The sequence below is a fragment of the Canis aureus genome, chromosome 30 (assembly GCF_053574225.1).
Source record: "Canis aureus isolate CA01 chromosome 30, VMU_Caureus_v.1.0, whole genome shotgun sequence".
Taxonomy (NCBI): domain Eukaryota; kingdom Metazoa; phylum Chordata; class Mammalia; order Carnivora; family Canidae; genus Canis; species Canis aureus.
Window position 1 is genome coordinate 39,961,712 of NC_135640.1, and position 16,863 is coordinate 39,978,574.

Genomic DNA, 16,863 nt, shown 5'->3' on the forward strand with positions numbered 1-16,863 from the left:
GGCTCATCGGAGAAAAGACTGGAAATGTTGGAAGAGGAATAAATATTGCCATTGTCGACTGTGAGTCATTAAATATTGTCTTTCAAACTTCTCTGAAAGTTCCACAAATGGATTTTCAAGTGACCTTGAGTTTTTGATGATTTTTGCAAATGATCTAGTCTCGGCTTGTATTTTAATGCACTTTAAAATTATTTGATTATTTTTATAATGCTTCACTTTACAGATTATTTATGGTTCCTGCAAAAAACAAAAACAGTCCAGGGTTCCTGGCTGGCTCAGTCAGAGGAACCTGCAACTCTTGATCTCAGGGTCGTGAGTCGAGCCCCATGTTGGGTGTAGACATTACTAAAAATAAATAAACTTAAAAAAAAAAAGTCAGGGATCCCTGGGTGGCGCAGCGGTTTGGCGCCTGCCTTTGGCCCAGGGCGCGATCCTGGAGACCCGGGATCGAATCCCACATCGGGCTCCCAGTGCATGGAGCCTGCTTCTCCCTCTGCCTGTGTCTCTGCCTCTCTCTCTCTCTGTAACTATCATAAATAAATAAATAAATAAAATTTAAAAAAAAAAAAGTCAAATTAAATAGGCTTTTGTAAAAACAAAAAAGGGGCCAGCAGAAAGCAGGGGTAAAATCAGATAAGCAGGCTGTGGGGGCACAGACCATCCTGGAGCTGCTCTTGGATTCCCGGTGGCCTCACGGAGGGAGAGCCAGCAGCCAGGTCCCCCTCTGTGAGCAAAGGCCACGAGGGACAAAGCTTGGGGAGGACATCCCGGCACGATTGCCACTGGGGGCCCGTGACCAGGAGAGCTGTCAGAGCTGGGGAAGGTGCCGTGTCTGAGAGCACATGGAGCGCGCAGCCCCCTGACTGCGGGGCTGTGGGGACCAGGGACAATATGTGCCCACTCTGAGAATCCCGCTGGAAAACCCAAAGTATGAAGTGGGGAGGGCCGAGGCGGGTGCTCTGGTATTCCTGTGGGAACAGAGGGGTGGCGGGAAAGAACGTGGGCTCCAACTAACTGGAAGCAGACGGGAGGAAAGCTCTAGAGCAGCCCACCAGCCGCCTTCCCGGCCTGCCCACGGGGACAGCCGAGTGTGCTGTTCTGAGCACGCGTGCCACATGTGCCCCGAGTCCAGTGAACTTTCTTTTAAAACCGATTTCTTTTCTTTTCAGATCTGACTGGAAAAGTGAGAGCAACACAGTATTTTAATATGGTCGAAGGTGGTAAGAAAAGGAATTTTCCTATGAAAATTAAAATGAATTAGGAGCATTAAGATAAAAAGACCCAAACAAAAGTGTCAAACACTCTTATTTTGTCTACTAAAAAAGTTACCAGAAGCTCAGAGGAATGTTCTAGAACAGTCTTCCACAAGCCCTTCCGGTCTCTAAGTGAGTTCACGTGATCGAGCTGGAAGGTGTTATCTAGAAAATGTCTTCTCTGGTCACACTTGCCCTTTTGTTCCTTCCTCAGATAATGAGAAAGAGAACTTTTTTTTTTTTAATCAAATATATGTAAAAAATGTGATCATTTTTTCGAGCCCTGAGCATTGTCATTGCCCCTGTCCTGCTCATGGTGCCCTGCTGGGCTCAGCACACACATCCTGGGACACACGGCGCCCCTTCTCCTTCCGGGGTCTCTGTGCTCTGGGCACTGGGCTTAAGCCCACTGGGCAGTCAGGGTATAGCAGCCCCTTTTGTCTTTATTGAACAGTGAGAATTATTTAAAAATCTGATTTCTCGCCCCCATTCTGCACGTTAGTGTCCTGGGGCCACTCTGCTGTCGGGCTTGGTTAGTCGTTGCAGAAGATGCCCCGCCTGTGCCGGCCAGCGTGTTGCTGGTCTCGGGTTCGAGTCACAGAATCTGCACCATCTGCTCGTGCCCCTCACCCCCGCTGTTCCCACCGTGGAGCCCTCAGCCACTCGCTCGTGGAGCTAGAGCACCCTGTGTGTGGTCGCGGGACGAACCCCAGGAATCGAAGGTTTCAGAGAGGACATGGCCCCTAAGAGCAGAGGAGGCACAGCGTCCGGGGCAAGTGAACAGAGAAGACCCTAAAATTGATTTGCTTTGACCCTCTAGATAACTCTGGACTGATGGCAACCTTCATTCAGAGCGCACCTCCGAAGTCCCTGCTCTTCATGGTGACCCAGGATGACGGTGCCAGCGGGTGAGGTGTCTGGGTTTGTCACGGTGGGGTGGGTAGGGGAGGGGGGGCTGGGGAAGCTGGCTGGCAGAGACCAGGCCTGCTTTGGGGGTGGCCCTCAGGAGCGTGCTCTGGGAAAGAAAGCAAATCCAAGGAGCAAGGTTTTGTTTTGTTTAAAGATTTTACTTATTTATTCATGAGAGACACAGAGAGAGGCAGAGACACAGGCAGAGGGAGAAGCAGGCTCCATGCAGGGAGCCCGATGCGGGACTCGATCCCGGGACCCCCGGGTTGCACCCTGAGCCGAAGGCAGATGCTCCACCGCTGAGCCGCCCGGTTGTCCCACGGGATGGTTTCTTAAGGAGAAGGAACAGGAGCCCCATGACAAAGCAGATGGGGTTTCCAAAAAAAAAAAAAAAAAACCCACAAGTAGCCATCAGGGTTCGTGAGGATTAGAAGCTGAGGAACATTCCCAGGTAGCGAGACGGAGCCACCACTGACCATAATTAGGACAGAAAAGGTAACAGTTGGTGCAGAAAGGCTAAACGTTTCCAGGGTGGGACTTCGAGAAACAGGAAAGGCCGTTGAGAAGAATTCTCTAGGTGAGTAGCGATAGGATGAAAAGGAAGCGCGCACACGCAGCTTTCTGGAGGGAGAAGTGGGTCTGGCTCCGTGTCTCTCCGAAGTTTGCTCTCCTGAGCAAACACGTGTGTGTTCGCTGCCAAACTTCCAAGAACCAAAGAGTCTTTGTGTGGCCTGTACGCCTTCCAGGGTGGCTCCCGAACACGGCCTTCTCCCAAATAATTTGACCTCAGATCCTGTTTTCAACAGAGCACCTCGCCAGACAGAAGTTATTTGATAACACGCTTGGGAAAATTCTGATTTGACTCCGGAAACTTGGAAGCTCATTTTTTTTTTCCTTTTCCCTTCTCCTCCTTCCTCTGCTTACCCTAAGCTGCGTGCTTTTAGCATTGTTTCAGAAGTTTGTCTTCTTTTCTTTTTTTTTTTTTTTAATTTACTTATTTATTCATGAGAGACCCAGAGAGAGAGAGGCAGAGACCCAGGCAGAGGGAGAAGCAGGCTCCATGCGGGGACCCCGATGCGGGACTCGATCCTGGGACCCCGGGATCACGCCCTGGGCCGAAGGCAGATGCTCCACCCCTGAGCTGCCCAGGCGCCCCCATAATTTTTTCTTTTTTGATACTGACCTCTCTGAAAATGAAAAGGACCATTTTGACCTTTCCTTTCATCTTTCAGCAACTTCTGTCCGCCAACTTTTGTGGTCAGTGAACAGGAGAGACAGCAAAGACCAAATGTAATGTTGGCCGAACGTGAGGAGGCAGTTGAACCCAAGACACAGGGCTTTTGAGAATTGAGAATTAAAACCCTGTGCCCAAATCTGAGGCTGAAAGAGGCCCTGATGCCCGTTACATGCTTTTTTTTTTTTTAAGATTTTATTTATTTATTTATTCATGATAGTCACACAGAGAGAGACAGAGAGGCAGAGACACAGGCAGAGGGAGAAGCAGGCTCCATGCAGGGAGCCCCACGTGGGATTCGATCCCAGGTCTCCAGGATTGCGCCCTGGGCCAAAGGCAGGCGCCAAACCGCTGCGCCACCCAGGGATCCCCCGTTACATGCTTAACTAGAAATCTGACCTCCTCCTGCTGTCCGCCCCAGGAGGAGGTGGGTTGCTGGGGAAACCTCTTGCCTCGGACACGCGCGGTGCGACACACCGGAGTCCCCACAGGCCACGCTCACACGCCCTCCCTCCCCCCCACCAGGCTGAAGGAGGACGCCAAGAAGGTCATAGAAGCACTTGGAAGTAAACAAATCAGGAACATAAAGTTCAGGTCCAGCTGGGTATTTCTTACAGCAAAAGGCTTCGAACTTCCTGCAGACATTCAGAGAGAAAATGTGAGTGTTTTTTTTGTTTTTTTTATCAATGTCACTTCCCACGAGTGGTTAGTAGTAGAAGATGCCCCGTGATGTGAAAAGCTGTGGGCTGGTGACAGCTTCCTGCCTCCACGACACTCCTGCGCTAAGCGCGGGCCACACAGGGCCACATGGAGCCGGCTTCCCCGGCTTTGAGCCCTCGCTTCTCCCGTGGGAGAAGTCCCTGTGCCTGGGACTCTGCATTCCCACGTCCGGGGTGAATCTCGCCTTCCACGCAGTGGGTGCTTGGTTCGTCACTGTAAGTAAAACAGTCCACCACAAGGTGCTTGTGACCTTGCCCATTCCATCAGGAAAAGGCACTCGACAGAAGGTCGAGTCGATTCTTTATGGGCTGTTGGTCCCACTTTTCCGTCGTGCTGCCGCCAACACAATTCGTGACAAGCCTCTGGTGACTGGCCTCTGTTCGGAGGCTGGTGACAGTGCTGGCACTGTGCGTGCAGGGGCCAAACACAGCATAAACGTGCACCGTTGCCGTAGCTCGATGCATGATGGATTATTAAGTCCCCCCCCCCACCACCACCACCACCGTGTCCTCTTTACGGAAGAATAGTAAAGAGCAAGAGAACAAATCTAACAGATTAACTCGGTCACCTGTGAAGATTCCAGCTGAGCACTGGCACACGATGTCGGAGTTACAAGCTGGCACCTCTGGGTCGGGTCACACAGCCTCTTTCGGAGACGCTGCCTTTTAGGAGACGGGACAGTTTCCAGAGAGGAACGGTTACCGGCACTGCCGTGGGGTGGTCACCGACTCTTTCCAGGAGAAGGGCTTCCTTTCCAGGAGCCAGAAACTCAAAGGAGGCAGGGAATGGACGTGTCCTGGCCATGCGAGAGGCTGCTCCCGACCTGAGGCTGGGACACCTGGTCCAGGTCCCCTCCCGGCACCGTCTGCTGTGGTTCTGGGTCTGGGAAGGGAGACAGAAACAGCAGCGGGACCTCTCCTTGTTGGCAGGACCACCCTCGCTGGGAAGGGGGGTGCGTGAGGTGGGATTTCAGTGTGGCCCCACCCCAGATAACTCATGACCAACTCCCAGGGAAGGCCCACGGCTTCTGTGATGCCCCCTCCTCTGGGGGTTCGAAATCAGGGTTATTTTAGCACGCATCTAGAAAAGCATGTTTCCCCTTGTACCTCTCATATTCTTCTGCAGACAGGAAGCCAATCATACAGAACACGTTAGAAACATGTACCCGGTGCCCTAGCATAGACTTCTCGCTACTAATAAGCAGTGTGGACACCCAGTGTACAGTTGAGACCTCAGGGACTTGTCCTAGTCAGAGAGGCATTCCGTGGGCTCTGCGTGGTACCACTGTCACCATCACCGCCTGGACACGCACCTCGTGGTGAGGTAGGCCAGGCACAGCAGGGCAGGGGGGCTTGGCATCCAGTGTCGGGTTTGCCAGGGGCCACGTGTGATCCCACACCCCCAGCCACTTTACCTCTGCAGGCCTCACTCTGGTGCCCTGGGCAGTGAGGTGAAAGCTAGTTAGCTCCTCGGGGCCCAGCGGCTGTGATGCGGGGATGTGCCCCACGGACCCGTGGCCTTCGTCAGGCTGACCCCATGTAGTAGTGCAGCGTCCCCTCTCTCGCCCCCGTGCATGATCGGTAGCAGTCTGGCATGTTGGGGATCTCCAGGCTTTACCCACTCAGCTGTGTGGTCCTGGGAAAGTTACTCGACCTCCCCGTGCCTGAGAATCATCTCTAGCGAGGAAGGAATGAAAGCTACCTGTCACATAAGGGTCCCTGAGGGTTACATGAGACTAGCATGCAGGGCCCAGCAGGGAAACTGAGCAGAGCCCTGGAACCCAGGGCAGATTCCTGGAGCTTCCCCTGCCCCTTCCCACCAGTCCACCCCCAGCCTGCCATTACCAACCCTACACAGGCTGCCTGAACCAGAGCCTCAGGGTGGGGCCTGACTGGTGATCTTGATGCACCCAAAGGGTTGGGCCCATTGCTCTGATTTTCACGACAGGACGGAGGCCTCAATTCCTTGAGCACATCCCAGCTTCCCCCTAACATCACCTCCTGGCCTCTATGCCCCCCTTCCCCCCTTCCCCTATGCCTGCCTCCCCCAGCTGCCCCAGGACCCAGCAGAGCACAGGCCAGACCCTGCAGGAAGTGCGGCCCCCATCCCTGTGCCCTCTGGCACCCAAGCATCCACACATCCACAGGATCAGAGAAGCCTGGAGTGAGGCTTGAATCCCTTTTTAACTCAGGGTTAACATCTCAACAGACAGGTTCCCTATTAATGTTCAGCTGAGACACTTAAAATAAAACCTCATTTGAATTACAAAGTAGCAGTAGTCCTTTCTCTCCTGTCTCCTTTAGAAGAGAGTTTCTAGAAGGAGAGGAATCAAGGTGAGAGTGGGTATCCAAGCGCTGCCCTGAGTTTAGAGGACCAGAGTGTTTTGGAACGGGGCCTCTACGGGAACGTCGGGAAAATGCTTGTCTTGCCTACATGTGTGGGTTGAAGGTTCTTGTCCCGGTTGTTACAAGAGCATGAAGATGAGACCTGAATGCGGTGAGCAGCTTTCGTGGGAGCTGTTGGAGCTGTGGCTTGGGGCACAAAAGGCGATTTGCCTGGATGTTGGTGAGGCCTGAGCTGGGGCACCAGGGCCTCGAGCCAGCCTCACCCAGAGCTCAGGTCAAGTGCTATTGGAGGAATCCGTGTGTCTTCCTGTTTGGGAAATGCAGACTCACTGCGTGGACTTCCCCTTGGGTGCTGTGTGGCTGTGTGGGGTGGGCCTCCCAAGCCCTGGCCCCAGCCACTGTCACATGCATCCCCCCCGCTGTTCCCAGAGCTGGCTTACCAGGCACAGCCCACATGTTCACCAGCCCCACTAACCCACTGAACTGAATTTTAACATGTAAGGGGCTTGCTTTTTTGTCCACACTGTGGACCCTCTGAAGGGTCCAGACAGCCTTGTTCTGCCTTCCTGTCCTAACTTAAAGGGAAACTGTCACAGCGTCCAGAGCCCTTAAGGAAGAGGATGTCCTAGGATTGCTTGCAGCAGGAACCCACGTGGGTGGCATCAACTTTGACTTCCGAACGCACAGTACGTCCAGGGAAGGAAAAGTGACCGCATCTACATCATGGATCTGAGGAGAACCTGGGAGAAGCTTCTGTTGGCAGCTCGTGCCATTGTTGTCATCGAAAACCTGGCTCATGTCACACTTTAAGGCTGATTCTGGTTTTATAAAGGAGGAGGAATCTGAGACCCACAAACTAAGAAATGAAGGAGGATAGGAGTCGGAAGCAGCGTAGCCTGGGTTTGGACCTAGACTCTGTCCCGCAGAGCTGTTGTGACCCAAGGACTCTGATGTCATGTGTCTGAGCCTCCTTGTCTTCACAAGAACCGTGGGCGGTGAGCCTGCCCCGCGTGGTGCACTCAGCACGGGGCCATCATTAGCATCCCCTCCGGCATGGTCTCCATCTTGGTCCCTGGTGATCTGGAACCAGAGCAAAGACCCCTGCAGCCCAGCCAGTCCCTCCCCACTGGCATTTCCATGCTGCATACGCTCCACACGCCAGGGAAGCCACTGCCGCTCCCCTCTGCTCTCCTCCACACGTCACAGAGCTCTCCCATGCTGGGACCTGGGGAATGAATCGTGTTTGCAATAACTGGCTGAGACAACTGGATATCCTCATGCTGAACAATAAATTTTGACCCCTACGTCACACCCTAGACAAAAATTCAGTCAAAATGGGTCAAATATCCAGATGTAAGAGCTAGAACTACTAAACTCTCAGAAGAAAAGAGGCGTAAGTCTTTGTGACCTTGGGTTTCTTTGATATGACACCAAAAGCACAAACAACAGAAGAGAGCACAGGTACCATCCAGAAATTGCAAAGGTAACTCACAGAATGAGAGAAAACATGTGCAAATGAAGGACTTGTATCCAGAATATATAAAGAACTCTTACAACTCAATAATAGAAGGACAACCCAATTATAAAATGGGCAAAGGATCTGAATAGACAGTTCTTCAAAGACATGTAGATGGCCAACAAGTGCGTGAAAAGATGCTCCTCCTTGGCCATTAGGAAAAAGCACATAAAAACCCCAGTGAGACACCACCTCCCACTCACTAGGATGGCTGTAACACACAAAACAGTAAGAAATGTGGATGAGGATGTGGAGAAATTAGAACCCTTGTGCACGGCTGGAGGAAATGCAATATCCAGCCGCCTTGGGAAACATGCTGGCAGTTCCTCAAAAAGTTAGACATACAGTTACCGGATAACCCAGCAATCCTACGCATAAACATCTACCTGAGAGAATGAAAACATATGCTCACCCAAACTTGTACACGAATTCACACAGCAGTATTACCCATAATAGCCAAAAAATGGAAAACAACCAAATGTATTTAAATTAAATAGAATTTAAAATTCAAATACAATTTAAAAGTCCATGCAGTGAGTCTGCATTTCCCAAATGTCTGATTAATGGGTAAAAACATGTATAATAAGATACGGTATAGCCAGTCACTGGAATATTCCACAGCCGCATAAAGAGATGACTTGCCAATCCATGCTACAACATGGATGATGAACCTTCAGACATGATAAATGAAGAAAATCAAACACACAAAAAAACAACGTATTGGTATTATCCCATTTATATGAAATTTCCAGAATAGGCAAAATCCATAGAGATGGAAAGTAGATGAGTGACCACCCAGGGCTGTGGACAATGGGGAGTGACTATGGACAGGTATGTGCTTGCTTGTTCAGATGATGAAAATGCTCTTAATTGATCGTGGTGGTGGTGGTGGCATACCTCTGTGGACTATTGAGTCCACAATACTAAAATTATTGAATTATACACTTTAAATGGGAAAATTTTATAGTATGTGAATGACATCTTCATAAAGCTGTTATATAAAAAGGAATGTAAAACAAGAATTCCATCGTCTTATAACAATGCAGATTATCAGATTATTCTTCTTCCACATGAGGTCAAGGTACTCCATTATGGGTGAAAGAATCAAAGATATGAAGGACGAAAGCCCAGTTGGTATGAACACACAGTTGCTGAGCAAGGGACTCTATAGTTTCCCTGAAAAAAATACAGCCCTCCACACAGAGAATTGAAAATTAAACATTCGAGCTTTGCTGTCCAATATGGCGGCCCCTAGCCAAATTTGCATTGACATTTAAATGTAGTTAAATTAAATAGAATTTAAAATTCAGTCCATCAGTCACACTAGCCACGTTTTAAGTACTCACGAATCCAACATGGCTGGTGGCTACTCTACTGGACGGCGTAGATTATACAACATCTGTATCCTTGCAGAAGGTTCTAGAGCCTTATTAACACCTGGCTCAAATATAAAGAAACACGTCGCGGAAAAAAAATCAATTACCCAGAGTAGGTTAGAGCAAATCCCACTCTAGGAAGTGATGCTTTCTCTGAGTTTGCTCATAGCTGACATGTTAAATATTTGTTGAATAAAATAGTGGATAAATCAAATTCTTTTCTCTTCTTTTTTTTTTTTTCTTTTCTCTTCTTTACACAGATCAACCACTCTGATAATGCAAGAAACAGATACTCGGGCTGGCCCGCAGAGATCCAGATAGAAGGCTGCATACCGAAAATGCCAAGCTAACGTTGCACGGTCTTAATAAATGTGTTAATGTGTAGACCAGTGTGGTGTGGACTGGCCCAAGAATCTTAACCAACAGTCAATATTTGATGAGTATTTGAGGTTTGTCTTCAGGCAAGCAGTATTTGCTAGTTGTGTGCAACCTCAGCACACAGTCTGTTTATGCCAGAATTTCTGTAGCGAAGGCGTTAGCAAGCAGGAAGAGTAGAAGGGATGGGAACTGTGAGGGAAGGAGTGGAAGGGGTCTGGAGAGGACAGGCTGGGGGAGGCAAGGCCTGCTTGTCCGGCTGTGGACCTGCGGTGGGATGGGACCTGAGCGTGAGCCACGTGTGGCCCAGGCGGCTGTACAAATAAGGCCTCCGTTGCATTACCACCAAGCCCACTGTCCTTTAGGACTGCCCTCTCCTGAGGGCTTGGCAAAGCTGCCTTGGTCAACTCCCACCAAGCCCTTGAACGCTCCCGGGGCTCCAAGAACTTACTACTCCTTCACCCCACAAATCTGGGCATGCCTGGCCCCTGGCACCAGCATCATGATGGTGGAGGAGACCCAGGCAGATGCAAGGGTGGCACTCCAGGAGTGGCCTGTGTGTCATGGGGTGGGCCGGCAGGCTCTGCTCTCAGGAGGACAACTGGATACCCCACGCTTCCCAGGAGACACATCATAAGATCCGAGTGTCCAAGATATCCATGCTCGGTGAAGGGTGGTGAAGGGTGAAGGGTGTCCCACGACGCTTGGTGAAGGGTGTCCCACAGTGCATCTGATTTGGGGTTGGGGAAGTTATGCCATTGCCAAGCACCCTTTAAAAAAAAAAAAGATTTTATTTATTTGAGAGAGAGCGTGAACATAAGCAGGCAGAGGAGCAGAGGGAGAGGGAGAAACAGACTCCCTGCTGAGCCGGGAGCCCGACGTGGGGCTCGATCCCAGGACCCCGGGATCATGACCTGAGCTGAAGGCAGACGCTCAATTGACTGAGCCCCCCAGGCGCCCCATCAAGCGCCCATTCCAACACCCTTCCTGAGCCTGGCTCTGAGGTCGGATTGGTGATGCCTCCCGAGCCTGTCTCATGTGGGAGAGCGATGGGTGAATGCGTTCAAGCATCTTTATCAACAGGACTCCTTTCAAAAACCCAGCAGCACCAGGCACCTTGAGTTTCAGCGCCATCGAATCTGGTGCTGAAGTCATCAAACACCCCAGTCTGGGTGGTTTACAACGGCATGGATTCCTCCTTCGTATGACAAGTGAGTCGCAGGTCGGCCAGGGGTTGGCCGCTGGGTGCTGGGAGCCAGAGGAGGGTCCCTGTCAGCAGGGAAGCCAGGAGGAGCAGAAATCCCAGGTGCCTCAGAGCTCCGGTCAGGACATGTGTGAGCCCAGGAGGTATCAAGCATGTAGGGGAACGTGGCTGTCCTCCCTCAGGCAAGGGGTGAGTCTTTGTGAGCGGGATATGCTGACCCTGAAAGCCAAGCATGCTCTGGCCCAGGGAGGAGTTGGCACCTGCAGGCCCGCCGCCCTGAGCAGCAGCCCCTCGGGGAGCCAGGGCCTCTGCAGAGAAGTCTGCAAACCACAGGGTAAGACTGTGGCTCAGACCCTGTTAGGGACTAAATTAGGTCCCCACAAAACTCCTAAGTTGAAATCCTAACCCCTGGTGCCTCAGAATGTGACCTTATTTGAAAGTAGGGTCCTCATGGTGTAGTATGTCAGAGGGAAGAGGGTGGACCGCAAGCCAGTGTGACCGTGTCCTTATGAAAAAGGGGGACGTGGACACAGAGCATAGAGGCAGAGGTCCAGGTGATGCTTCTACAAGCCAAGAAACCCCAAAGACACCAGCAAAGCCCTAGAAGCCTGGGAGGGGCCTAGAATAGATGTCCTCTGGAGCCCGTGGAGGGTGCACGGCCCGGCCAACGCCTTGCACTTGGGTCTCCAGACTGAGGGAGAATAAATGTCTGCTGTTTAAGCCGCCCGGTCTGTGGGGTTTGCTATGGCAGCGCAGGGACATGGATACTATTTTTACTCTGGCGGGAATTACTACATTTTCATAGTCCCATTGATTTTATTTTTAAGATTTTATTTATTTGTTCATGAGAGGCACACAGAGAGGCAGAGGCGCAGGCAGAGGGAGAAGCAGGCTCCATGCAGGGAGCCCGATGTGGGACTCGATCCCAGGACCCCGGGATCACGCCCTGAGCTGAAGGAAGATGCTCAACTGCTGAGCCACCCAGGCATCCCAGCCCCGTTGATCTTAGTTCACTGTCAGGGATGAGGTCCCAGGGCCTCCCGGCTGGGAGCCCTCAGCCTCTGCTGGCACCCGCAGTGGCCCTCACTGGCATGTCCCTACCTGGCACACAGGGACCCTGAACCTTCCGTGTCCTGTTTCCTGCCCATGAGGGTGCTGAGTGTGGACACGTCCCAGCCTCCTGGGCGCCAGCACCCGGGAGGGCCCCACGCCTGTTCTCACTGTGCCACCTGCTGACGCTCGCCTGCCAAGCTCACCACCTGCCAAACACGCAGCTTCCTGAAAGCGTCCTCCTCAGCGGCGACTTTGGCCATTTTCCCTTCATCAGGCTTATGTTTTCACCCTAAACTTTCATTTTATTCCATTAGGTAGTACGGCCTTCAGTGGACTGGCTTCCGCAACATTAGCACATTGGAGGGGTCAGGCCCGGGTCACCGCTGCGGGTTACAGCCTGGCCACAGCGTGTTCTTTCTGCAGGTCTTGTGGAATGTTCCTGAAAGCCATACACGGGGGAGTTCACAGCCCAAGAGCAGTCCAGCAGCAGGGCAGCTGTGCTGACACTGTCCTCGGCCCTGAGCTGGGGACTGTTCCCTCCCCAAAGGGCCCGGTGCCCCCACTGGGCACCTCGCTGTGTCCTGTCCTTACTGGGAAGCCCCTTTGGCCCCTGCTTCTGGGTTCTGGGTTCTGGACCAGGCAGCTGCGGAGTGTGAGTGTGGTCAGTGAGGAGGCAGCAGGGGCCAAGGGGCTGGGGGGGTCAGTTGGAGCTCAGAGGACCTGGACCTACCAGAAGGTGGATGCGTGTCATCGTGCACTTGCCCAGACCCTCAGAACGCCCATCCCGGGGAGCGAACTCGATGTTAACCATGGACCCTGAGTGATGACGCGTCGGTGCAGGTGTGTCGACTGTGACAAAGGTACTACTCTGGTGGGGATGTCCATGGTGGGGGAGGCTGTGCATGTGTTGGGGGACGGTGGGAATGAGAAAGTTCTGTAACTTCCTCTCAATTTTGCTTTGCACCTACAACTGCTGTAAAAAATAGTCTAGTTAAAAAAAAAAATCTGCCAATGACACAGAAATGGGCAACCAGCCCTGAGCGTCCTACTGGCCCAGCCCCCATTGGGGTGAGCCTAAGCCCCCCTCCCCAGGGCATAGCAGAGATGAGCTCTGCAGGGAGGGGTGCAGACCCTGCCCCTCCCTATGGCAGGTGCAAGGACAGTCGCAGGGGAGTCCGGAAGTAGCTGCCCCTTGCATGGAGGGGACCAGGGTCTCAAGCCCCTGCCCACGGTGCCATCCACCAGCTGCAAGGACCCCACGGCACCGTCCTCCAACTGCAAGGACCCCATGGCACCGTCATCCAGCAGCAAGGACCCCACAGCACCCTCCTCCAGCTGCAAGGACCCCACAGCACCCTCCTCCAGCAGCAAGGACCCCATGGCACCATCCACCGGCTGCAAGGACCTCACGGCACCGTCCTCCAGCAGCAAGGACCCCATGGCACCGTCCACCAGGTGCAAGGACCCCACGGTGCCATCTTCCAGCTGCAAGGGCCCCACGGCACCATCCACCAGCTGCAAGGACCCCACAGCACCATCCACCAGCTGCAAGGACCCCACGGTCCTTGCAGTTTGAGTGCCTAGGTGCCCCTTCTCCCTCTTGGAGAGGCCACCAGGTGAGGAGCAGGCAGGAGGGGCAGACGGAGGTCCCCAGGTGCACTCTTGCAGCACCCCTCACCCCCCAGGATAGAGCCACCCTGCCCGGCTGCCCTGGGGCCTGGAGCTGCGGATGCATATGACGCCAGTGGTGAAACAGAAGAGCCTCACACTGCAGGCAACTGCCCCGCTCCCCGTGGGGGGCTCCAGGGTGACATTGCTCAGCTTCCGACCCCCCAGCACATAGATCTTGAAGACCATCACCCGAGACCTCCCAAGGCCAGGGTTCTAACATTCAGCCTTTAAAAATCTTCTTTATTTTTTTTTAACCTTTATTTTTTTATTATTTTTTTAAATAATAATTTATTTTTTATTGGTGTTCAATTTACCAACATACAGAATAACACCCAGTGCTCATCCCGTCAAGTGCCCCCCTCAGTGCCCGTCACCCAGTCACCCCCCCCCCCCGCCCACCTCCCCTTCCACCACCCCTAGTTCGTTTCCCAGAGTTAGGAGTCTCTCATGTTCTGTCTCCCTTTCTGATATTTCCCACACATTTCTTCTCCCTTCCCTTATATTCCCTTTCACTATTATTTATATTCCCCAAATGAATGAGAACATATAATGTTTGTCCTTCTCCGACTGACTTACTTTACTCAGCATAATACCCTCCAGTTCCATCCACATTGAAGCAAATGGTGGGTATTTGTCGTTTCTAATGGCTGAGGAATATTCCATTGTATACATAGACCACATCTTCTTTATCCATCATCTTTCGATGGACACCGAGGCTCCTTCCACAGTTTGGCTATCGTGGCCATTGCTGCTAGAAACATCGGGGTGCAGGTGTCCCGGCGTTTCATTGCATTTGTATCTTTGGGGAAAATCTCCAGCAGTGCAATTGCTGGGTCGTAGGGCAGGTCTATGTTTAACTCTTTGAGGAACCTCCACACAGTTTTCCAGAGTGGCTGCACCAGTTCACATTCCCATCAACAGTGGAAGAGGGTTCCCCTTTCTCCACATCCTCTCCAACATCTGTGGTTTCCTGCCTTGTTAATTTTCCCCATTCTCACTGGTGTGAGGTGGGATCTCATTGTGGTTTTGATTTGTATTTCCCTGATGGCAAGTGATGCGGAGCATTTTCTCATGTGCATGTTGGCCACGTCTATGTCTTCCTCTGTGAGATTTCTCTTCATGTCTTTTGCCCATTTCATGATTGGATTGTTTGTTTCTTTGGTGTTGAGTTTAATAAGTTCTTTATAGATCTTGGAAACTAGCCCTTTATCTGATACGTCATTTGCAAATATCTTCTCCCATTCTGTAGGTTGTCTTTGAGTTTTGTTGACTGTATCCTTTGCTGTACAGAAGCTTTTTATCTTGAATAAGTCCCAATAGTTCATTTTTGCTTTTGTTTCTTTTGCCTTCGTGGATGAATCTTGCAAGAAGTTGCTGTGGCCGAGTTCAAAAAGGGTGTTGCCTGTGTTCTCCTCTAGGATTTTGATGGAATCTTGTCTCACATTTAGATCTTTCATCCATTTTGAGTTTATCTTTGTGTCTGGTGCAAGAGAGTGGTCTAGTTTCATTCTTCTGCATGTGGATGTCCAATGTTCCCAGCACCATCTATTGAAGAGACTGTCTTTCTTCCAGTGGATAGTCTTTCCTCCTTTATCGATTATTAGTTGACCATAAACTTCAGGGTCCACCTCTGGGTTCTCTATTCTGTTCCACTGATCTATGTGTCTGTTTTTGTGCCAGTACCACACTGTCTTGATGACCACAACCTTGTAGTACAACCTGAAATCTGGCATTGTGAGGCCCCCAGCTATGGTTTTCTTTTTTAAAATTCCCCTGGCAATTCGGGGTCTTTTCTGATTCCACACAAATCTTAAAATGATTTGTTCTAACTCTGTGAAGAAAGTCCATGGTATTTTGATAGGGATTGTAAATGCCTTCTTTAAAGGAAAACTTGCTCACAAGGGCAGGAAGTAAAATGAAGGAACAAAGAAGTGCTTGGTTTGGTTTGCTCTGGTTTTGTTTTTTTTATGATTTTTATCTAGTGTTAGTTTCGATTTGGGGGAGCGTCAGATGGAGGCCTGCTTCTGCCTTCCTGCGCAGCCCTGGCTTCCTGAGGGCTCCCGGGGCTCCCCACTCTTGCGGTCTGGGGCTGGGCAGGCCTGGCTCACTTCCACTCACAGAGCAGGGGACCTCCGGGACCCCTTGGGCACACGCCTGCACTTTTGCAGGTGACCTGACCTAGGACCAGCGGGTCAGCTGGGAGCTGCCTTCAGCGTGGCCCCTGCCCTCTCGTGGTCCCGGTGGAGGGCTCTCCCCGGGCAAGGACCCCACAGCAGAGCGAGGGCGTGCACCCAAAGAATGGGGCGTTGCGGGAAGCTGTGGACGTCCCTCCTCCGGGCTTTCAGCGCTTAACGTTGGCCCCGTGTGGCTCCGGCGCGCTGCCCCCCCGCCGTCCCAGGACGTTCAGATCAAGACCTGCAGACTCCCCGGGATGGGAGCCACACGTGAGGGGCTAAGTCAGTTAGGATGGAGCCGAGTAAGATGGCAAGCCCTCAGGCTCCCTAGCCTCCTTCTAGATGCCCCTCCGTATTGCACAGCAACGGGTAGAGCACCCCGCGCTCCCCGACGTCCTCAGGACCGTGCTGCTCTAGGCGCTGGGTCTCCGAGTGTGGCCGGACACCAGCCTCCCGCTGAGGACTCCTCGGCGATGCAGATTCCCGGGCCGCAGACCCCGGGGCTCGGAGCAGCACCCTGCCCGCCAGTGCGCCCTGGCCCCCCGGGACCCCCCAATGCCGCCGGAGGCTGAGGACCACAGCGTGAGTCGTGGAGGGGTGTGTGCTGCTGCTTTGGTTTCATTTCTGTGGCCGGGAGATTTGGTTTCATTTCTCTCCCTGCAGCTCAGGAGGAGTGATCCACTCAGCATATATAAGCAGGAAGCCAAGGAGGGCAGGATGACTCTGCTGGCATCGGTTGCAGAGGTAAGAGCGGGTCCCCCGGGCACGCGGGGTGGGCGGCTTCACGGCGTCTTCCCGCAGCAGGGGCACCTCCTCAGAGGGCTTTCCAGGAAACGTGGCTTGTGCCACAGGGCAGGAGGCTAACGGGCACATTTCTGAAGCTGCCCCATGTGAGATTTGGGAAAGCCTGTGCTGGCGCTGGGCCCCAGGTGCCTTCCAGAGAGGGGGTGGCTGGCCTCGCAGCACCGGGCAGGCCCCCACCCTGAATCTGACCAAAAGCCCTGTGGCCACAAAGGGGCGGCTTCTGGGAACG

The 16,863-nt window shown here is 52.4% G+C and overlaps 2 protein-coding genes across 6 annotated transcripts in view; both read left to right on the top strand.

Annotated features, from left to right (window-relative positions):
• Window positions 1-9,737, top strand: part of FAM3B (FAM3 metabolism regulating signaling molecule B) — a 53,396-nt gene extending 43,659 nt beyond the window's left edge. For all 3 annotated transcript variants that reach the window (XM_077879269.1, XM_077879271.1, XM_077879270.1), the window contains 5 exons: window positions 2-60; window positions 1,170-1,220; window positions 2,074-2,161; window positions 3,922-4,054; window positions 9,614-9,737. In XM_077879269.1, coding sequence (XP_077735395.1) covers window positions 2-60; window positions 1,170-1,220; window positions 2,074-2,161; window positions 3,922-4,054; window positions 9,614-9,703 — 421 coding nt within the window. In that variant the 3' untranslated portion in view covers window positions 9,704-9,737. The remainder of the gene's footprint in view (window position 1; window positions 61-1,169; window positions 1,221-2,073; window positions 2,162-3,921; window positions 4,055-9,613) is intronic.
• Window positions 9,738-16,459: 6,722 nt separating this feature from the next.
• Window positions 16,460-16,863, top strand: part of MX2 (MX dynamin like GTPase 2) — a 32,622-nt gene continuing 32,218 nt past the window's right edge. The window contains exon 1 of one of the 3 annotated variants that reach the window (XM_077879274.1): window positions 16,460-16,574. The gene's annotated coding sequence lies outside the window, so the exon portion shown is untranslated. The remainder of the gene's footprint in view (window positions 16,575-16,863) is intronic. The other 2 variants (XM_077879273.1, XM_077879272.1) reach the window with 2 other exon arrangements.